We start from the raw sequence: 22,644 nt of genomic DNA, 5'->3' as shown, positions 1-22,644 counted from the left end.
ATATGTGCCAAAACCTGGGACACACCTGTAGAGTCGGTAGTTGTAGGGGCTGGACATGAAGTGGGGGCCTGAGGTCTCGCTGAGGCCGTAGCCCGCATATAAGCGGATGTTGAGGCCCAGGAAGAAGTGCTGTGTCTCCGCAGTCATGGGGGCTGCCCCGTAGAAGCTCTTCTGACACTTGGCAAAGCCTAGTGCCTGGCGGACCTTGGCTAGCACCAGGTAATCTGCCAGTCGGGTTGTGAAGGGCTTCAGATCGCTGGTGGGAGAGGGAGAATGGCTCACAGAAGACAACGCATGCGCACACATGCATTAAAAGGGAGGGGCGTGGTCAGTGGGTGCCCTGAATGGCAATTTCAGTTGTCTACTCTGACTGATGAGTGGTGATGCTTAATCCATCACTAAATATTTTCAATATTGGCCCTTCCTATGAACATGCAAGCATGCATAGGTGTATACATGTAGTTTTGTGCAAATACATCTTGAGCCAGGAAGTCAGAAAAACAGATTCAGCTGTCTATGACAACACAGATGCACAACAGTGCACACACAATAATATGCACATGCAGACACTTGAAGTATGTACATATGGACATGTGTACACACGTGTCTGATCCCATTTGAAACCCTTGAATGGGTCGTTTATACATATTTACTTTTCATATCCATGCAAATGACGTGGTACAGACACGTGTACACATTGCATGAGAAACGATACAGTTTCACAGACACACTAGTGGTGGAAAATATATCCAAATTGGAACAGGCCAGATTTATGCTGTTGACCCTCCTACAGCACTGGGTGAGAATTTAAAAGCAATCAAAAGGCTGTGGGTGGAAGATTGGGATGATGGGAAGGCTAGAAAAGCCCCCATCACTGCGGCCTCTACTTGAGCCACTTTCTGAAGTCAGGAGTCCCCTCAGGAGACTGCCAGAAGCTGCTCCCAGGGAGGTGAATGCTACTCCAGAGGGATCAAGTCAGTCCTTGCAGTCAGAACCCAAAGATGGGGTTACTGTCTTCCTGTGGGATCTGGGAGGAGAACAGAGGCTTGAGCCCAGCCAATGATGGGGCCTCTGCGAAGGGGTCTGGACAAGCCTGACCTCTCAGATCCTAGGTTGTGTCCAGGGTTATGAGCCAGCCCTGCTGCCTCCCCAGGCCTCTTCTTCCCTGGCTCCCTATACCTGCTCGGGCAGGTGAGGTTCTGCTCCAAGGTCACCGACATGGCCCAGAGCAGCATCTTGCGCCGGATGAAGCCAGACTGAGCCGCCACCTCCTGGATCCGCTCCATGATCTTCTCCCACACCCGAGGCACCCCCATGTGGGAAGTGGGCTCCACCTCCCGCAGCGTGTTCACCAGACTCCCCTGTTCGCCGCCAGTGAGAGACAGGCTTGTGGCGGAGAGCCAGCTGGGAGCCAGGAGGCCTGCCCCCAGAGTCAGTGTGCACTCGTGCAGGCTCCCTGCACACAAGCACTCACACACGTGAACACCACGCAACTCACGTCACATACTATTGGCGAGGACTCAACAGCCATCCCTTCCCCACTCCTCTTTGTTAACAGAACCCTGATGTTGCTCTGGTGCCAGGGTGGCCAGTCCTGGTAGCAGTGATTTTTCTATCAGTCTAACTCAGACACGGTTACCCCATTACTCTAACCAGTGACTTGGCTTCCCAGGTGGCGCTAGTGGCAAAGAACCCATCTGCTAAAGCAGAAGACATAAGAGATGCAGGTTCATTCCCTGAGTTGGGAAGATCCCCAGGAGGAAGGCATGGCAACCCACTCCAGTGCTCTTGCCTGGAGAATCCCATGGACAGAGGAGCCTGCTGGCTTACAGTCCATAGGGTCACAAAGAGTTGGACGTGATTAAGTGATTTAGCACGCACACACACAAGCAGTGACTAGTTGAGGAATGGACGTGGGACATGATTTGGGCCAATGTGTGGGGAGGAAGAAGTCTGCTAGGGGGCTTCTGGGGACGTTCTCCTCACGGTAAAAAGAAGGAGCCCAAGCACAGGTGTAGTGTATGAGACCGTGATGCAGGGCAGGGCTGTGGCCATCTGTGACCATCTGTGACCATCCCGTGATCTTACACTGAAGGTGGCCTGTCCTTGATGGTATTGCAGACCCACAGAACCACTCTGACTCAACTTCCCTTTACATAATATCATTAAGTTCCCTTCTTGTTTGGTCATCTGAGTTGGGCTGTGAACACACAGGGGACCGGCAGGCTCACAAATGCTTGCACAGGGCCCACAGACACAAGCACACACATGGGCACATGTACAGGCAGAGAGGCAGACTGACCTTCAGAGCATCAGGCTCGGCAAAGCAGACCTGGGCCCCCCACTGGATGCCTGTCCACAGGTCATAGATCTGGGCGGCAATGTGGCTGAGAGGCAGGTAGCTGACCACCACCTCCTGCTGGATTTCTGCAGGTTGGATGTCACCAGCCTGGCTGCCGTACCGTGCTGTCCACGTGATCTGGAGGATGGGCAGATCAGCCCCGGGCAGTGTCTTCAAGTCAGCTCTGGAAGTGCCCACACCTGGGGCCACCCTAAGGGCTTGGGGTACTTCTTTGGAGTGTTCTTTGAACACTTTCCTGGGCATCTCTGCACGAACCCCTCTGGGCCAGGCTTTGCCTTTCCATCCCCCTCCACTTTGCTGGGCTCAGTCTGGACCACAGACTTAAGAGCTGTCATACTTATCTCAGATCCCTGAAGGAGCCCCCTCGAGGGCTGCTGGGGCAAGGCCATGCCCAGGTCCACCCTCAGCCCACCCCCACACATCTGGGCATCCGTCCTACATTGTCTTGACTCAGCATCACACCCTTGGGGTTCCCAGTAGTGCCCGACGTGTAGACCAGTGCGCAGCACTGGTTAGGCTTCTGGGCATTGATGATGGTGTCCAGGGCCTCCTCAGGCACCTCATTCCCCAGCTCCATGAACTCCTCCATCTGCACCAGGTGGGAGAGTGGGGGGCAGTCCATGTGAGCTGGGTGGGCTCACACAGGCCCCACCTGCCCCCCAGGTCCCTCTACCCATACCGTATACACGCTGGGCATCTGTGTTGGAGGAGGATCTCCAAATATCACTACTGCCTTCAGATGTGGTAGGTTTTTCCAGATCTGTGTTGACAGAGAAAATAAGTGGGGTTTCATTAAGAATAAAAGTCACTTCTTAAGAACAGCCCCATCCCCAGGTGTTAGCCAGCCTGGCAGGCGCCTTGTGGCAAAGGTTGCTGGTCCCCAGCTCTGACCTTTGACTCAGCAGGACACCTGCCACCCTTAATGCCTGAATTCCCATCGTGAGAACTTTGGAGCATCAGAGATGGGATAAACAGGGGGCAGGGAATGACTTCTATTAAAGGAAAGCCAGACAAGCTGGGGCCTGGCTGATCGGAGCAGAGGGCCATGTAACTATGCAAGAAAGAAGCAGAGACGAAGGGGCAGAGGAAACCAGAACTCAGTTATCTCACTGAGTTGAGGTGTCAGAGGTCAGAGTTCAGGAAAGCTGGGGTGCCTAGAATTTGTGAGAGAGAATTCCAGACAGGAGAGAACTGGCAGAGAAAGAGTTCGATGAATCTCTTTAGGCGTCTTCTTGAGTCTTTGGCGGAATACCAATCCACACAGGCATAGGTGAAATTTCATGAAACTGGAAGAAGAACAGATGCTGGAGGAAGATCAATGGCTGGGGCTAGAAGACAAAAAGCTTGTACAGGGCCAGAGATATTTGTGTTTCCATCAGCCAGAGTGAAGGGCCCTTAAAGTGAAGTGAAAGTGAAGCCGCTCAGTCGTGTCTGACTCTTAGCGACCCCATGGACTGCAGCCTACCAGGCTCCTCCGCCCATGGGATTTTCCAGGCAAGAGTACTGGAGTGGGGTGCCATTGCCTTCAGGAGGTATGAAATACAGACTTCAGAAGCGACAAGTGTTAGTTATGGGGCTAAATTAGCCTTAGAGGAAAGGCTATGTAAACCTGCCCTGAAAGGCTTCATTAAACACAAGTTTCAAAATGAATTTGAGAAAGAGAAAAAAACTGGAATAAATTAACATGGGGGAGAAAACTAAGAAACCTAACATATATGTAATTGGAGTCCCAGGAAACATTTTTTAATTGAAAAAAGCCTGAGAAATTTCTAAATTTGATTAAAACTATAAATTCATCAATTCAAGACTCCCAGTGAATCCCAAGCAGGATAATCACAAAGAAAAAAGAGGCCAAGACACAGCATGATCCAATTGCTGAAAACCAGTGATAAAGGAAAAAAATCTTAAAAGAGGTCAGAGAAACAAGATATACCATGTGGAAAGGAACAAAGATAAGAAAGTATAGACTATTTATCAGAAGCTATGCAAAGTAGAAAACATTGGGATGGAGTCTTTAAAGAGCTAAAAGGAAAAAAAAAAGAAAACCCATCAATCCTGAATTCTAAACCAAATGAAAATACCTTTTGAAAAATGAAGGCAAAAATGAGAAGCTGACAGAAGGCATTGCCCTTGGACTTGTATTCCAAGAAATGTTGAAGAAAATTCTTTAGGAGGAAGACAAACCAAATGAAAACTCGGGAAGGACATGAAGGGATGAAGAGAGCCAGAAACGGCAAATATGTGGGTAAACCAAAAAGAAACATCTTCCCTTTCTTCAAAAAAATTTTTTCCTTCATGAGGATTCAGTGCGGCTGTGGTGCTGTTATCCCTCTGATAGGAACTCTAACTCAGTGTAAAGCCCCACAGATCTGTTACTTATTTTTATTTTATATTATACTATATTTTATTTACAGTGTTGTGTTTGTTTCAGGTGTATAGCAAAGTGATACAGTCATATATATATATATATATATGTATGAATTAACAAAAGCAGTTCCCATCTTTTGATGGGGAGCTCGTGGTTTATAACATAAATGGCATTATTTTGAGAGGGGGATAACTTAGATATGGTATTAGGATTTTTTTCTTTTTGCAGCTTGAGGCAGTTGTAAAATAACTTAATGTAGCTTTTTGCAACTGTGTATTCTATAGTATTTTTTTCATTTGGTGAAATGTTAACTGTTAATGTTTTTGGCATTGTGCTTTGTACCATTTATTAAATAAAATAAAAAAAATTTTTTGAATGATACATGACTATTTAAATACTACATTGCAGTGACTTCTCTGGTGGATCCAGTGGCTAAGACTCCGTTTTCCCAGTGCAGGGTGCCCAGGTTTAAGCCCTGGTCAGGGAACTAGATCCCACATGTCAAAACTAAGAGTTGATCTCCCATGCCACGATGGAGATCGAAGATCCCAAGTGCTGCAACTAAGATCTGACATAGCCAAATAAATAAGTAAATAAAATACTACATTGCAGGGGTTATAACTTACATAGAAGCTAAGTATGAATGACAATAGCACGAAGAATGGAAAGGGGATGCAAGTACACTGCTGTAAGATTCACATGCTACATGCAAAGTAGTACAAGATTACATTCTAATAGTGTTTGAAAGTAGACGGTGATGAGTTAAAGAAGCATATTGTAAGCCCTAGAGCAAACACTAGAGGGAGAGCTAAGAAGCCAGTAGATAGAATGGAATGAAAGTGAAAGTGTTAGTTGCTCAGTCGTGTCCCACTCTTTATGACCCCATAGACTGTAGCCCACCAGGCTCCTCTGTCCATGGAATTTTTCTGAAAAGAATACTGGAGTGTGTTGCCATTCCCTTCTCCAGGGGATCTTCCCAACCCAGGGACTGAACCCACATCTGTTGCATTGCAGGCAAATTCTTTATCATCTGAGCCACCAGTCATTCAGTCGTGTTAGACTCTTTGCAACCCCATGGACTGCAGCACTCCAGGCCTCCCTTTCCATCACCAACTCCCGGAGTTTACTCAAACTCATGTCCATTGAGTCAGTGATGCCATCCAACCATCTCATCCTCTGTCGTCCCCTTCTCGTCCCACCCTCAATCTTTCCCAGCATCAGGGTCTCTTCAAATGAGTCAGCTCTTCATATCAGGTGGCCAAAGTATTGGAGTTTCAGTTTCAGCATCAGTCCTTCCAATGAATATTCAGGACTGATTTCCTTTAAGATGGACTGGTTGGCTCTCCTTGCTGTACAAGGGGCTTTCAAGAGTCTTCTCCGACACCACAGTTCAAAAGCATCAACTCTTCTGTACTCAGCTTTCTTTATAGTCCAACTCTCACATCCATACATGACTACTGAAAAAACTATAGCCTTGACTAGATGGACCTTTGTTGGCAAAGTAATGTCTCTGCTTTTTAATATGCTGTCTAGGTTGGTCATAACTTTTCTTCCAAGGAGCAAGTGTCTTTTAACTTCATGGCTGCAGTCACCATCTGCAGGGATTTTGGAGCCCAAGAAAATAGTCTCTCACTGTGTCCACTGCTTCCCCATCTATTTCCCATGAAGTGATGGGACCTGATGCCATGATCTTAGTTTTCTGAATGCTGAATTTTAAGCCAACTTTTTCACTCTCCTCTTTCACTTTCATCAAGAGGCTCTTTAGTTCTTTTTCACTTTCTGCCATAAAGGTGGTGTTATCTGCATATCTGAGGTTATTGATATTTCTCCTGGCAATCTTGATTCCAGCTGTGCTTCTTCCAGCCGAGCACTTCTCATGATGTACTCTGCATGTAAGTTAAATAAGCAGGGTGACAATATACAGCCTTGACGTACTCCTTTCCCGACTTGGAACCAGTCTGTTGTACCATGTCCAGTTCTAACTGTTTTTTCTTGACCTGCATACCAGTTTCTCAGGAGGCAGGTCAGTGGTCTGGTATTCCCATCTCTTTAAGAATTTTCCACATTTTGTTGTGATCCACACAGTCAAAGGCTTTGGCGTAGTCAATAAAGCAGAAGTAGATGTTTTTCTGGAACTCTCTTGCTTTTTCGATGATCCAATCCATGTTAGCAATTTGATTTCTGGTTCCTCTGCCTTTTCTAAATCCAGCTTGAATATCTGGAAGTTCATGGTTCACGTACTGTTGAAGCCTGGCTTGAAGAATTTTGAGCCACCACAGAAACCCATAGAATGGAATACTCAAAAATAAAACAAAAACAAAAAACTCCATTCAAAAGAAATCACGAGAGAGGAGAAAAGGATCAAGGGATGGATGGGATCAAAGAACAAATAGGAAAGAACCAAGTGGTAGTTTTATAGACAATTTTGTCAGACTAGATAAAAAGTATGACTCAACTATACACTGTCTGTAAGAGACTTGCTTTAAATATAAGGACATACGTGGGTTAAAAGAGAAACAATGCAAAAATATATACCATGCAAACATTGATCAGAAGAAATCTGCAGTGGCTATATTAATATAAGACAAAGTAGCTTTGGAAGAATGGTTCTCAAAGGTAAAGAGGAACATTTCTTAATGATAAAGGGGTTAAGTCATCCAGATGACATAACAACATAACTATGTGCATACATGACAGAGTTTCAAAATACACAAACAAAACCAGATTTAAAAGGATAAATAAATAATCCTCAATAATAATTGAGATTTCAACCCTCAGTATTTGTTACCAACAGAACAAACAGAAAATTAACAGGGATATAGATGAGTTAAACAACATATCAATCAAGGTGATATTATTAACATTTATAGAACATTCTACCCAACAAACTGAAGAATGCACATTCATTCAAATACGCCTGGAACAAACATGGGCCAGGTTTCTATCTACCACATCTACTTTGTGCAAACAGGGTGTTTCAGGCAGCAAACCACCCCAGATGATGAGAGAAAGTTCTTTCTTTGGAAAAGAATCCTAACTGATCAATTAAAAACCAGTGTTTTCCCATGGCTCGTGTATTCAATAGCAATTAATTCAGGCAAAGTTCATCAGTGGAGAGTGATGGGGAACGTTGCAGTGGATGAGCAGGTGGCCACCCAAATCCAGGGAACAAAGCTCGGCATCAGTATAAGCGGTACTACCTGACATCACACGTCTCTTGAAGCTGTGCAATGGGAAGTACACAGTACCACCTATGGGGGGGTTTTGCCAATTGGCATCTAATCTGAAGGGCATCAAGGCTTGCGACCTAACAGGAAGTGTGGAGGTTACAGGGACAAGTTACACAACAGCTCAGGACGGCTGACCTAGTTTCTGCAGCATGTCTATGACAGGCTCTCACACTTGAGCCTGTGTCAGAATCACCAGGAGGCATGGTTCCCACACCCTGGTGTTTAGAATCTGTAGGGCTGGGTAGGTTCTGAAACTAAGTTCCCAGGTGATGTGACTGGTCCTGGACCGCATTGGTCTATGGTACAGGACAAAAGGTGGGGGTTCTGTTTTGAATTTAAAGACTCTTAAGAGACACCACCAAATGCAACACACGGGCCTGGTTTAGATCTTGATTCAAATGAATTGCCTGGAAAAAAACATTGTCGGTATTAGGTGATAGGAAACAATTCTTTGACTAGTGTAAATAAAGGTGATAAAGTTACTGTGATGAGAAACTGTCTTATATTTTATAAATATTGAGCTATTTAGGGGGTGAAATGCTGTGATGTCAGAGATTTGCCTTCAAATACTTCATACTGATGGGTGTGATGGAAAAACATTGATGACTGTTAAATCTGGATGATCACTCTATGAAGGTCCACTATACTCTTCTCTCTATTTTTGTTTGTCTGGAAAGTTTCAGAACACAAATTTTAAGTAATTATCTAGGGCAGACATTTCTGATTCAGTAGGTTTGGGCCTGTTCCTTCAGCGGAAAATGGGTCAGGGGGAGGGCGTTTAGATCAGATCAACCATCTATGCAGAGGGGGTTGTCTCCCTGAGAGAGGTGGCAAAATCTATTGCGGGGGCTTTTTTAATTAAAAAAATTCTTTTTCTGGCCATGCAGCATGTGAGATCTTAGTTCCTCAACCAAAGATCGAACCTGTGCCCCCTGCACTGGAAGCGTGGAGTCTTAACCACTGGGCCACAGGGAAACCCCTATGAGGAGATTTTATAGCTCTACCACCCTCCCCAATCTGAGTGCCCATGTTGAGGGGTGTGTGACTCCCTTGGGTGAGGCTGAGGAGGCTAACTAACCTTCGCTACTTAGCAGCTGAGGCTCCTGCCAGCTTGGTTCTCAAGGAATCTTACACCACTGGGGTCTCCGGGAAAGCTGGCCTCGGGGGAACCTGGGTCAGGGGCCTCTGGCATCTATGAAGAATCTAAACCTGAGTGAACCAGGGCCCCACTGAGTCCTAGGGGCCTGGGACACTCCTGCTGTGCACTATTCTCTAAATATTTGTCACCTTTCTATTAAGTGAGGGCTTCCCTTGTGACTCAGCTGGTAAAGAATCCACCTGCAATGCAGGAGATCCTGGTTCGATTCCTGGGTTGGGAAGATCCCCCGGAGAAGGGAAAGGCTACCCACTCTAGTATTCTGGCCTGGAGAATTCCCATAGACAGAGGAGCCCGGCAGGCGATAATCTGTAGGGTCGCAGAGAGTTGGACACAACTGAAGTGACTTGGGACATTCTACTAAGTGAAGGGCCTGAGTGCTTGGGGAGGGCAAGGGAGGGGGTGCTAAGCACAGCCCAGGCTCACCTCAGCCTCTCAGAGCGGTTTACTCTGGACCACCTCCTCTGCACCCAGACCGCCTCTCCCCAACTCAAGCATTGATCCAAGTTAGATAGAACAGAGGCACTCACAATGAGGGAACCCTGGAAACACAGGGTTCAAAAGGAGTGGAGACAGAAAAGGACTTCTCCACTTGAGCTGAGGGAGGCCATCTAATCTGGCCAGGCCAGGGCTCCAGGTCTCACTGTCCCAGGAGGTTGGAGACTACTTCTCCCACCCTCAGGTGCAGGTGGGGACTGAGGTCCAGGTGACAACTCCAGAACCAGGGCAAGTCAACCCGGAGGAAGTCTCTCTGAGATGACAGGAGCCACGGAGGGCCTTGCACGCTGCTGGGTACAGCTGGGGCACAGAGGTGTCCTCAGGCCACTGAATGCCAGAGTGGTACACATGGGGACAGGGCCAATCAGAAAGGGGCCTTAAATGGATCAGCAGGCATCAGTGCTCCAGAAAGTGCCAGCTGCCCCAAGAGGCACTTTTGAGCTCCTACTGTGCCCTATGGTTTCCAGAAGATGCTGCAGCACTTGCTCTGGCTTGGCCCAAGGTCCACCCTGTGGCAGCCTGTACCCCTACTTCCTACCAAGACTCACACTTGGGTGCTCATGTGTCAGAGTCCTGAACCACCCACAAGGCACTCAACCCTTCCCTGAAGGGAAAGCCGTGGGGGGCCATGGACTGGCTGGGGGCGATGAGGGGTATATTCCTTGAGCTTCCTGGGCCTCAGTTTTCAGACCTGACAAATGGGTTGGTGGCCATTGCCCTGCCGTGCTGATGTGTACGTGTGCCGGGCCGGATTGCTGTTGAGGATGATGGGTGACTCTGGCAGGGAAGGTGGAGGTCTGTGAGGATGCCTGGCCTGACCCCCGTGACTGCTGCCCCCTTTCCCCCAAACCTTCAGGATCTTTTCCAGCTGCTTCTGTGTGTCGACCATGATGATGTTGGCGCGGCAGTCATAGGCAATATACTGGCAGGCCTCAGGGGAGCTGGTCGTGTAGATGCCGGTGATGATGCCACTGTCAGAGACCCAGGAGGATGTGTGTCTGGGTGAGTACAGTGGCCCAACCCCTCAGCCCTGACCCCTGCCCGGCACACCCACAGCCCCTGGCCCCAGAGAGCTCCCATGGCTGGCCAGGCAGCTCAGCACAGCTGCCCTGGGCAGAGGGGACAAAAACGGGTCTGGAGAGGGCCCCAGGGAAGAGATGGGATGTTGGAGAGGGGTTGGGGGCCCCCCAAAAGAGATAACAACCCTTTCTTCACTCTCTGCCCCCCTCCAACCCACTGGAGACTCTGCCCCTCCCTCAGCTACTCACCCTGCGAATACTGCGCCCACTGCTGAGAAGAACCACTCCGGGGAGTTGAAGGCGAGGATGGCCACGCTGTGGGCCCGCTCCAGGCCGAGCTCCAGGCCAAAGGTAGACAGGCCGGGTCAACCAGCAGGAAAGGGACCTCTCATTCTCCCCAAACCCCCCTTCCAGACAGCAGGGGACTCTGCCGGCCCACCTCAGGGACCACCTCCCAGGGTCAGAGTGTGCCCTGGGGGATCAGCCACTCAACAGCCCTTGCTGCCCCTCCCAGGCCTTCCCAGGGAGCTCACCCCTCAGCCCAGTGCACCAGGCTTCCCAGCGCCCCTAGAGCGGGACGACGAATGAGAAGCTAGTGCCACGTCCTGGCACACAGTAAGGGTCCAGTGAATGTAAACCCTCGGCCCCAGGCCAGAATGGACCATTAGCTCAATGAACGGGATGGTTTTACAGTGATCCTTTCTAAGGGCTTGCCCAGTGGGGTATCGGAAGGAGGTCTGTGAAGGCCAGAACTGAGGGCAGGGCTGGGGAGCGGAGAGGCCAGGCCTTGGGTGGCTCCCTCACCTTCAGGAAGCCCTTGGCGGCTTTGCGGGCCAGCAGGTAGTACTGGGTGTAGGAGATGTGTTCCCATGTGCCTTGCCGCTTGAAGCCCATAGCACTGAGGTCCCCATACTTGTCCAGAGCCATGGAGAACATCTGATGCACAGTGCGGGGAGTCTGCGAGCAGATGGGGTCTATGCGTAGGCGGACGCGCCCGTCGGCCCGAGTCGTCCATAGTGCCTCCTCTGCAGGGTTGGAGGGACCACAGTTTGCATCATGCCAGCCAGGGCTTGTCCCCAGGGAACCCCTACTCCTCCCCTGGGCAGAGCTCCCAGGCCTCTGGTTCCCACAATGCCTTGAGCACTGAGCCACGAGGGCTGGCAAACTCGTGAGGAGGCTGCCTGGAGGGGGACGCCTGACAGCCCTGAAGGATGCGCAAGGCTCTAGGGAGGCAACAATGAAGAGGGAGGGCGGAAGGAGGCCTTGGGGACCCTAGACATTTTTCTGCTAGGGTCCATCATGCCAGGTGGAATTTGCCTCCTGAGGCTGGGCAGTCATCAGTGGATTTGGGGGTTACCCCAGAAGAGCATGACTCTCAGATCCTCTGGGGTTTCTACCCTTCCTCTGTCTCCTGAGAAGTGGTTGGGGACAGACCCAAATGGCAGAAGATCAAAACATCAAAAATAGCAACACTTCCAGGGGGCTAGAGGACACTGGAAACTAGCAGACTCTGATCACTAGCCTGGAAAATTTCCCAGTCCCACGAAATAATCTAACCATCTCTTTGCTCATCCCTGCCAGGGCCAGGCCCCATGTGAATCCCTCACTTGGGGATCTCATCTCATCTGCACAACATGGGTCTGGTAGCTCCGTTTTACAGATGGGGCAGCTGCAGCTCAGCGAGGCTCAGTCATTTTCCCCATGTCACACAGTGGGAAAGGCGTGCCTGCCACTGTCCCGGGCACCATCTGCCCGTTAAGTTTACTGAGTGCGATAGATGAAACAGAGCTTTACCATTTAGTCCGTGAGATGTGGGGAGCTATTTGACCTCTGAGTCTGTTTTCTCAGGGGAAAGCTGAGGGTTTAGTTCTCAGGGATGTTATGAGGGTCAAAAGAATGAAAGAACTTCGGCATGTAGTTGGTGCCCAATAAATGCACACCGTGTTCTTCCTCCCTTTTTCCAGATCATTTGCAAAGGGGATGGGTGATCTAGACGCTTGTCCATGGGGCTGCCTCCTGGGGCCAGAGCAGTCATTCTACGAAGGTGAGTCATGGGTGAGGGAGCGAGGACCACAGGGGCTACTGTGCCACCTGCTGGCCAACCCGCTCTGAGATGGCGCGGTCCCACTTCCTTGGACAGCCATCTTGAGGCAAGACCAACAGTGAGCTGTATGACAGACGGTTCTGAGGCAGCCAGCAGATGGACCTTGTCTCTTCCTTCAATACTCTAGGGTTTCATGGGAACCCTGAAGTTGGCAGAAAGAGGTGGAGGCCCTGGGGCTGAGACAGAAGAGCCCATCCTTCCTCCCATGGAGGCCAAAGATGGGGGAAAATGGGACATGCGTGCTTAGTTGCTCCATCATGTCTGAATCTTTGGGACCCTTTGGACTGTAGCCCGCCAGGCTCCTTTGTCCATGGAATTCTCCAGGGAAGAATACTGGAGTGGGTTGCCATTTCCTCCTCCAGGCAATCTTCCCGACCCAGGGATTGAACCCACATCTCCTGTGTCTCCTACATTGCAGATGGATTGTTTACCCGCTGAGCCATCAGAGAAGCCATTAAAAGGGGACATATCCAGGCCCAAATAGGAAAACAGAATGTCTGGGGCAGGGGCATGGCTGCTTGGAAATGCAGGCTGGGGCAGACAGAAGGTCACCCAGTGCCAGGCACTGTGTACTGTTGAAGGCCAAGACCAGGCTGGCTGGCATCCATGGCTGCCTTCTCTGACAGAGGCCCATCACCAGCCGCTGCTGGATCCCCACGCCCCCTAGTGGAGGTTTCAGTCCGTGCCTGATGAGGAGCCCTCTCCAATTGCTCCTTAGACTTCTCCAAGCCCCTTCTTCCAGGTTCTTCTTCCTGGAACCCAGTCTGGCAGACCCCAGAGATCAACCTCTTTACAGTCTCCAACCCCTGCACTTTGTGCAAGTCCGCTCACATGAGCAGACCAGGGTAAAGACACAGCCTGTAGAGTCAGGTCAACCTGAGTTCAAATTCCATTCTGCCATTCCCAGTTGTGTGACTTTGGCAAGTCTCTCTCCTCCCAGCTCCATATGAATAGTCTTCAAGTGCAAAGGGCAGGCAAGAGAGACCAGAGCCTCATACAGGTGGAAGGAATATAAAATGGTGCAGCCATGTTGGTAGACAGTTAGGCAGTTTCTTAAAAACGTAAACATAAATCTACTATACAACCCAGCAATTCCATTCTTAGGTATCTACCCATGAGAAAGGATAGTACATACCCCACAAAGACTTGTGCAGGAACATTCATAGTAGCAAGAGCTACAGCATTCAAGAGATGGAAACAACAAATGTCCATCAACTGGTGAGTGAACTATGGCCTCTCCATACAAGAGAACGCTATTTGGCTCTACAAAGGAACAAAGTGCTGATACACCATGAATGAAACTCAAAACACATCTGGTGAAAGAAGCTAAAAGCAAAGGACCACATATTGTCTGATTCCATTTATATGATATGTCCAGAAAAGGTGGAAATGATAGAAAGCAGATGAGTGGTGGCCTGGGACTTGGGAATGGGGAGTGACCACAAATTTGCATCAAGGGTCTTTTTGGGGTGATGGAAATGTTCTAAAAGTGAATTGCATTGAGGCTGGTACAATTGCAAATTTGTTAAAAATCATTGAAAAGGAAGAATCCAGTGTTCTGGGGAGGAAGGAACAAGATGGCAGAGGGATAAGACGGCGAGACCACTCTCTCCCCCACAAATTCATCAAAGGAACATTTGAAAGCGGAGTAAAGTCCACAAAACAACTTCTGAATACTGGCAGAGGACATCAGGCTCCCAGAAATGCAGCCCATTGTCTTCTAAAGGAGAGAGAAGAAATCCAGCTCCACCCACCAGAACACTGACACATGCTTCCCTAACCAGGGAACCCGGACAAGTCACCCGTCCAACCCCACACACAGCGAAGAAACTACATAATGAAGAGAACTCCACAAACTGCAAGAAGAGGGAAAGGCCACCCCAAGCAAAGCAATATAAGCAAGATGAAGAGGCAGAGAAATACCCAGCAAGTAAAGGAACAAGATAATTGCCCACCAACACAAACAAAAGAAGAAGATATAGGGAATTTACCTGATAAAGAATTTCAAATTTTGATGGTGAAAATGATTCAAAATCTTGAAAGCAAAATGGAGTTACAGATAAATAACCTGGAGAAAAGGATTGAGAAGATGGAAGAAAGATTTAATAAGGACTTAGAAGAAATAAAAAAGAGTCAATATACAATGAATAATGCAATAGATGAGATCAGAAACACTCTGGAGGGAACAAACAGTAGAATAACAGAGGCAGAAGACAGGATAAGCGAACTAGAAGATAGAATTGTAGAAATAAATGAAACAGAGAGGAAAAAAGAAAAACGAATTAAAAGAAATGAGGACAATATTAGAGACCTCTGGGACAATGTTAAATGCTCCAACATTCGAATCATAGGAGTCCCAGAAGAAGAAGACAAAAAGAAAGACCATGAGAGAATACTTGAGGAGATAATAGTTGAAAACTTCCCTAAAATGGGGAAAGAAATAATCACCCAAGTCCAAGAAACCCAGAGAGTCCCCAACAGGATAAACCCAAGGCGAAATACTCCAAGACACATATTAATCAAATTAACAAAGATCAAACACAAAGAACAAATATTAAAAGCAGCAAGGGAAAAGCAGCAAATAACACATAAGGGGATTCCCATAAGGATAACAGCTGATCTTTCAACAGAAACTCTTCAGGCCAGAAGGTAGTGGCAAGACATACTTAAAGTGATGAAAGAAAATACCCTACAGCCCAGATTACTATACCCAGCAAGGATCTCATTCAAATATGAAGGAGAAATCAAAAGCTTTACAGATAAGCAAAAGCTGAGGGAATTCAGCATCATCAAACCAGCTCTCCAACAAATGCTAAAGGATCTTCTATAGACAGGAAACACAGAAAGAGTGTATAAACTTGAACCCAAAGCAATAAAGAAAATGGCTACGGGATCGTACTTATCAATAATTACCTTAAACGTAAATGGGTTGAAATTTTCAAAAAGGCTAGGAAACAATTCTCATAGCCATCAATAGTTCAGTGTTGAGTTCATGAATAGTTTTTAAAGTTTGGGACAAACTGTAGTATTTGCTATTTGAAGTACTATTTGTAATTGGCATATTACGATGTAACATTGGTCTTCATTTCCAACTTAAAACACCTAAAAATGACTAACAGGTTTTTAGATTTGTGAATTTTAGTTGAAATGTATTTTACGATGTTACTAAACCTGCAGAAATATTGAAATATTTCAGAGAACTTATTCACTGTACATTTAACTTATTTTATTTATAAAAGTTATGAACTATAAAAAAAAATAAAATATGGTCTGATAGAAAAAAAAATCATTGAAAAGGTGACTTTTTTCAATGAAAAAGTGAAAAATCATTGCATTTACAATGGGCAAATTCGATGGCATATAATGTACACCTGAATAAAACTGTTTTTAAAAATGGGAGGATGGGAGGAAATGAAATTCCCTGGTGCTCGAGTGGTTAGGACTTTGCACTTTCATTGCCAAGGGCCCTGGTTCGATCCCTGGTTGGGGATCCCCCAAGACATGAGATGCAGCCAGAAAAAAAAAAAGGAGGAAGAATGCTAACACCACCCCCCAAATTGGCATGAGAATTCTGTAAGGTAGCCCAACCAGCGTGCCCAAAGTCTGGTAGTCGCTTTCCAGTAGCTGGTAGCTGTCTTCCCTTCCCTGATACAGGTTCTTCTTGGCGCTTAGGACAGAGAAGGTATATTTTCCTGTGGGCATTCTAGTTGCTCAGGTTCTACTACATTTACCTGTCCCCCCAGGCTTACCAAGATAATGAGAGATAAGTCTTACAACCTCTTGTGAAAGCTTCCCTCAGCCAAGAATTTTCACTTATCACTTTTTAAGTTATAACCTTTTAAAAAAAAAAATCACAAAACTATATGCTTGTTCTAAGAAACAGGAAAGGTTAGAAGTACATAATATAAAAATGGATAGGCCTTCCTTAAGTCTAGGTAATCACTGTTGTCATTTGATGTGTGTCCTGTGTATACAGGGGCTTCCTGGGTGACGCTAATGATAAAGAACCCACCTCCCAATGCAGGAGACCTAAGAGACGTGGATTCGATCCCAGGGTCAGGAAGATCCCCTGGAGAAGAGAAAGGCAACCCACTGCAGTATTCTTGCCTGGAGAATCCCATGGATAGAGGAGCCTGGCAGCTGCAGTCCATGGGGTCGCACAGAGTCGGACACAACTGAAGTGACTTAGCACACACGCGTGCACTGTGTTTACAAATCTATGTACAAGGAGTTCGTTTTAATTTTGTGGCTGTTGTCTTTTTAACCAAAAGGGAAAAAGGGAATCATGTTGCTACTGTATTAATCAAGGGTAGCAAACCCAAAATGCCAACAGCGGGCAGGTAGGTAATGAATCAACATCAATCATAAATAATGTATAAACAATAAATAAATGAATTGCCCCAGGATTTGCAAGTGAAACTCAGAGGCACAGTCTTCCTTTTCACAAAGAAATAGGTTCCCTCTCATTTTCTTTGAGACACATGGCTCTGCCTTTTGTTTCTCCGTTTTTGACAAAGACAGAGAATAGTGCAGTATTTCGCTAAGGGAAGCTGTAATACAAGGGTGGTGACCATTGCCCTGACCCCAGACTCAGGGTCAGGGAGGTAACAGGGAGTAGCGGAGACTGGCGGCGGGTACAAGCCTCCTCTAAAGGGGGCAGCTGCTCCTTGGCTGTAGGATTTGGTGCCCAGGAGGAATGGAAACCAAGAGCTACCTGAAATCTGGGTGTTTAAGTACAATCACTTGATTTTTTAATGTTGCTCACACTTTAAAAAAATGTTATATGGACCCCATCAAACATCATCATTATCCAAATCATCCATCTTTAGCTTTTGCGACATTAATATCTATCTCTCAGGACTTCCCTGGTGGTCCAGTAGTTAAGAATCTGCCATGCAATGTAGGGGATATGGGGTCAATCCTTGGTCAGGGAACTAAGATCCCATGTACCGCAGAGGAACTAACCTGGCGAGTCGCAGCTAGAGAGTCCATCTGTCACAATGAAATATCCCAAGGGCTGCAACTAAGACCCGGTGCAGCCAAATAAATTAATATTAAAAAATTTAAAATCTAGTAAACAAAAGATTTTAACTTGAAAAAAAAAATCATTCTCTCCCTCATTGTGTGTGTGTGGCTGCATAATACTCCATTGGCCATATCAATTTCGTAACATAATGTACATATCATAACAGCCTCCCCACTGAAAGATAATCGAATGATTCCCAGCTTTCAGCCCTATTCTAGGCTTTCCTAGGGATGGATTTCTAGAAGTGGGTTTACTGCATCTGAAGAAAAAAGCACTTAAATTTTGATGGCTGTTTTGGATAGTGTTCCTTTATCTGGTTTCTTTTCTCCCACAGACTACATGGTTCTGTCTTTTTGTTGCATTGGGTTTTTTTTTTTTTTTTAGCTCAGATGGTAAAGAATCTGCCTGCAATGCAGGAGACCTTTTTGGATCCCTGGGTTTGAAAGATCCCCTGGAGGAGGAATTCTCCAGTATTCTTGCCTGGAGAATCCCATGGACAGAGGGCTGCAGTCCATGGGGTCACAAAGAGTCAGACATGACTGAGCAACTAACACACACACCCCTCTCTTTTTATCCACGGTGCCTATGATTCAGGGATAAGTTGTCTCACCTCCTTCTTAGAAGAAGAAAAGAAGGAATGGACAAGGGAAGGCAAGGCAGTTGGTCTGTGAGTTCAGTCTCCTCTTAGCCTGGCTGCTTTGTGACAGGGATGAGAGCCCTGGCCCCTGGTGGAACCACGCCCTTCAGGAAGTGTGACCGGGCAGCTTGGCTCCGGCCTGGCCCTTTCTCTGTGTGTGCACAGGTTCAGCTGTCGGAACCCCCGACCACCAGAAGAGGAGACTTTGGTGGGAAGGGGTCTACCCTGCCCCTGGCCTCCCAGAGAGAGGCCCCATCGTTGCCCTTCCCATGAAGGGGTTAAAACAATCACAGCTCCGGTTTACTGAGCACCCTCCTGTGCCAAGTGGGCTGCGTGCCATCTGGTTGTGTGACCTCAGACTGAACAACCTTCCACATTGTGCCGTAGCTGTGACTCTCATAGAGGCTAAGCCACGGCTGGCAGAACTGGGATACCCACCCATGGTCTGACTCCCAAATCCACGCTGGGGTTGCAGTAGGGTTCCACGCTGACCCCAGCACCCACACCTCCCCTGGGAAAGGACCGTCCTGTCTCCTACCCAAGTCCTGTACTCAAGCTCAGACTCAGTGACCTTGGGCAGCCATGATCTCTGGCCACTTCCTCTTCCTACATTCCAGGGGTTCCCAGAGCCACCCTTCTTAACCTACATCTGACCTGTTCAAAGCCTCCCACATCTCCCCTTGACCACAGGGTGATGCCCTCACCGTGGTCTCTAAGGAAGGCCCTCCCCAGAAGGGCTCGCCAGCCTTTGCCACCTAGACATGGCCAGCCTGAGCTGCTCCCAGTGCCCTGCATTCCTGCCCACCCTGTGCCCTTGCCCAGGCTGTGACTCTGCCTTGAACACCCTTCTTCCATCACATCCCTCTCTCCCGCCTTTCAGGCTCCAAGTGCAATCCCCTCACTGAGGACTTCGGTGCCCAAGCCTCACTGGGGGCCGAGTCCTGGTCGGATCTGCCTCTTCCACCAGGCTAGCGGCTCTCCCAGGCAGGTCTGACTCCTCCCTGGGTCCTGATCACAGAAGGCTGGCTCTGAGCAGAGGTCGGGGGGCCTTCAGGGAAGCATGAGTCAGCCTCTGTCCCATCCTGATCCCAGAGGGCTGGACTGAATGACTGTGTGTCCAGGGTACCCAAGCCTTCCCCTCCCTCCCCACCTCCCTTCTCCCCAGGTGGCCTGAGGGTGGTGCAGGACACATTGCTGGCCAGGTATAGAGAGAGGTGGGCCCCCAGAGCAGGTGCCTGCTCCAGCAGCCCATGCCAGGCTGAACCTCTGTCCTGAGAGCCCCTAAGTAGGGCTGGCAAGACCCAGCCTTGCTCAGTGTCCTCCTGAGTCCACCATAGCTCTGTGGCCTTGGGCTTAGGAACTGATGGGAAGGAAGGTAGATGAGTCCCCCTGCCTGAGGTGTCTCATCCATCCTCCCTTCTCATGTTCTGTCTTCTCATGCCCATGCATCCCCATCTCTGGGCCTTTGCTCACACCATTTCCTCTCCCAATCTCATCTCTGTCAGAGGAGCAATCTCAGGACAGCATGTTGGAAGATCCAGTCTTAGCATCAGTGAGGTGGGCAGAGCAGTCAGAAGGGTCCCTTGCCTATGAAGCACTGACTCTTGGACATCGGCCCGGCTCCCCTAGCCACAGGATGAGACCAGAACCCCACACCTGCACAGGGGCCATGAGGTCACTGTCATGAGGGCCCTGTGCAGGGCCCTGTAGGAATGTTCCTCGTGGGTCCCTCCTGCAGAGATCATGACAGAGCTGCAGAGATCATGGGGTGGTAGGAGTCCTAGCACGGTTTAGGGAGCAGAGAGAAGCAGGTGGTATCATCCAGGCCCAGAGAGGCTGGGTTTGAGCAGTGGTGGTTGCCACTGGAGTAGGGAACCATGGAGTCTATTTCTTCCCACCCCCACCCCCACATAGCCACTTTCTAAGCTTCCTTTCTTCCCTGCCTGTCCTCACGGTAACCTCCATCCACTAAAGCCATCTGAACTCACCTACCTTGCTATGTACCTGGGTTTCTCCTGAAATCAAAGAACATGAAGTAGCAAAGATTTGTAATAAATAAACAGACAAGAGTTGGCCTTTGTACTGTGGCAAGAGCACTGCGTCACGTGGAAGTGTCAATCGATATAATAGGGGACTGGCTAAATTCGGTAGAGTATAGCCGTACCATGGATTCATAGACAGTCATCAAAACAAAGTATTTAAAAATATTTAATAATGCAAGGAGATATTCACGGTATCATTTCAAGTAAAAAAAAAAGGAGCAAATAAAAGTGCATAAAAAATACATAAATAAAACTGAAAAGATTTGCATCAAAGTAATATTGTTAAAAATCTTAGCACATTTTGGCTGTTCAAGAAGTAGCTCTCTGGCCTTTCTGACTAGACTCTGAACTTCTGATGCAAGCGTTTGACTTGCCAATAAATGTTTGCCAAAAGAATGAATAAAACTACACATACGCGGACCATCAGGGATATCAACTGAGACCTCAGTTTTGGGGGGAAGGGGAGGCAGGGCATTCCTACACACGGTACACAGAAGGAGAAGAAACGGAGTCTCAGAGTGGGCAAGAATGGCCAAAGTCACAGCACATTAGGGGCAGAATTGGGACAAGGCATCAGTTCAGGAGCTCGGGGACTGGTTAGTGAATGAGGTTTAGGCTTTGGGGGTCCATGGTCTGTTCCCTTGGGGAAGAGAAGAGTAGTGCCTGGGTCCCCCGACCCTCTGCCACAAAGTGACCTGCTCAGAAGTGAGCAGGAGGGAGGGGTCATGAAGGGGCTCAGGGCTGCTGTGGTACCTCTCAGCCTGCCTCCCGGGAGTGAGTCCTTGGAGGATAGCAGAGATGTAAGAAATCAGAATGGGCTGCCAGGCTCTTATAGTTGTCCCCATCTCCTTGCCTTGAAACTCAACAGGGGCATAGGTCTGCCCCGTGCCCAGCCAAGTTCACTGCTGTCATCATAGCCAAAACATGGCCAGGATCCAATCAAGGTCCCTGTCACCCAGTTAGGCACCCAAGGGCCAAACCAGACCTAATTCTAGAAGGCAACCAACAGTCAGACTAACAGCCTCAAGCGCACATCCAGTGAGTGTCCGCTGCGTGCTTGGGGTGGGCTTTCCCGAGGCCCAGATTGCACTTTGTACTGCCTTCCTCCTTCCCCTCTCTCCCCCGCTCCCCGCTCCCTCCCTCTCATGTTGCTCCAACTCCTCTTGGCCTGACCCGTCTTGTGTCTTATCAATCGCCCTTTATGTGTTGGGTGACTTAGCAGGCAGGGAGCTGTGTTCTCTGGGGCTCTGGAACAAAGGCTTCTAAACAGCAGAGAAAGTCACTCTCAATTCACTGGGAAAGGTTGAAACAGGAGAGCAAGAGTGGAGAGGAGAAACCGAGTGTTTTCTGCAACCTGTGGGAAAGGCCTTAGAACGACGCAGATTAAGCAGAAGGAGGGAGACTCTGATCCTGAATCAGCCCATGTTGTTCCCCAGCTAGGACAGACCTCTCTTCAGGGTACCGGATCCCACAGCCTCTGCTGCAAAGGCCCGTGACAAGCACCAGGAGGATGCCCCTTCACACAGGGACCCTCTGCTAAGAGTCTTTGGAACCTATTTAGCCCCGCCAGGCACTGCAGGGATATATAATGCAAAGAGGCCATGGTGTCTTCAGGACCTGACAAGAGATTAAAGTCAAGACCTGCCTGGGCCACAGCAGTGTATCCAGCCCCAGGCACACCTATAATTGGCAGAACTGGACATTTTCATTAAGGTAAGTTTTCCACAAGTATCCCCAGAGGCTCTGCTTTTTTAGATTGGTAAGGTTAAGATTACCATGTGTTCCCATTTCCTCTGACCTCTGCAAAGTCCTTCTCACCTTCCCCTACACTCGCTTCAGGCTGAAATGATACCAGATCTTCTACCTCACACTGTCTCCAGGACCCCTCCCTGCCCCAACGGCAGGCTCTGAACTCCCTGAGCTCTTTCCAGCAGAAACACTATGTCTGCCCTTGAAACGTGTGGGAGGGTAGGAGCGGGGGACACAGGGAGGCCTGGAAACCAAGCTGGGCTGAGTTCCCAGCCTCCTGACCTCCAGCTCAAAGCTCCCCTGTGGCTGTGAGAGTCGTCTAGGGAGAGTGGGTGTGGGGACTAGGCCTGACCAGCACTTCTACCAGCCCCATCCCCAGCAGCTGCTCCCCCTGGATACCCTCCCCTCCCTGTGGTCTTGACATTGCATTGCTCCAGCTGGTATTCCTGCTCA

At 48.5% G+C, this 22,644-nt stretch overlaps 1 protein-coding gene across 4 annotated transcripts in view; it reads right to left on the bottom strand.

The window, feature by feature from the left end:
• ACSBG1 (acyl-CoA synthetase bubblegum family member 1) overlaps nt 1-22,644 on the bottom strand; it is a 58,994-nt gene that overhangs the window by 4,337 nt on the left and 32,013 nt on the right. For all 4 annotated transcript variants that reach the window (XM_055418013.2, XM_055418017.2, XM_055418019.2 and 1 more), the window contains 8 exons: nt 11,438-11,658; nt 10,883-10,971; nt 10,465-10,585; nt 3,042-3,122; nt 2,802-2,951; nt 2,303-2,479; nt 1,180-1,361; nt 26-256 (listed from right to left, as the gene is read on the bottom strand). In XM_055418013.2, coding sequence (XP_055273988.2) covers nt 26-256; nt 1,180-1,361; nt 2,303-2,479; nt 2,802-2,951; nt 3,042-3,122; nt 10,465-10,585; nt 10,883-10,971; nt 11,438-11,658 — 1,252 coding nt within the window. The remainder of the gene's footprint in view (nt 1-25; nt 257-1,179; nt 1,362-2,302; nt 2,480-2,801; nt 2,952-3,041; nt 3,123-10,464; nt 10,586-10,882; nt 10,972-11,437; nt 11,659-22,644) is intronic.

This window comes from Moschus berezovskii, chromosome 21, assembly GCF_049115385.1.
Source record: "Moschus berezovskii isolate FMDL1 chromosome 21, NW_MosBer_1.0, whole genome shotgun sequence".
Lineage (NCBI taxonomy): Eukaryota > Metazoa > Chordata > Mammalia > Artiodactyla > Moschidae > Moschus > Moschus berezovskii.
Note: the sequence above shows the minus strand (reverse complement) of the source record. Positions and strands in the feature narration are given on the sequence as shown.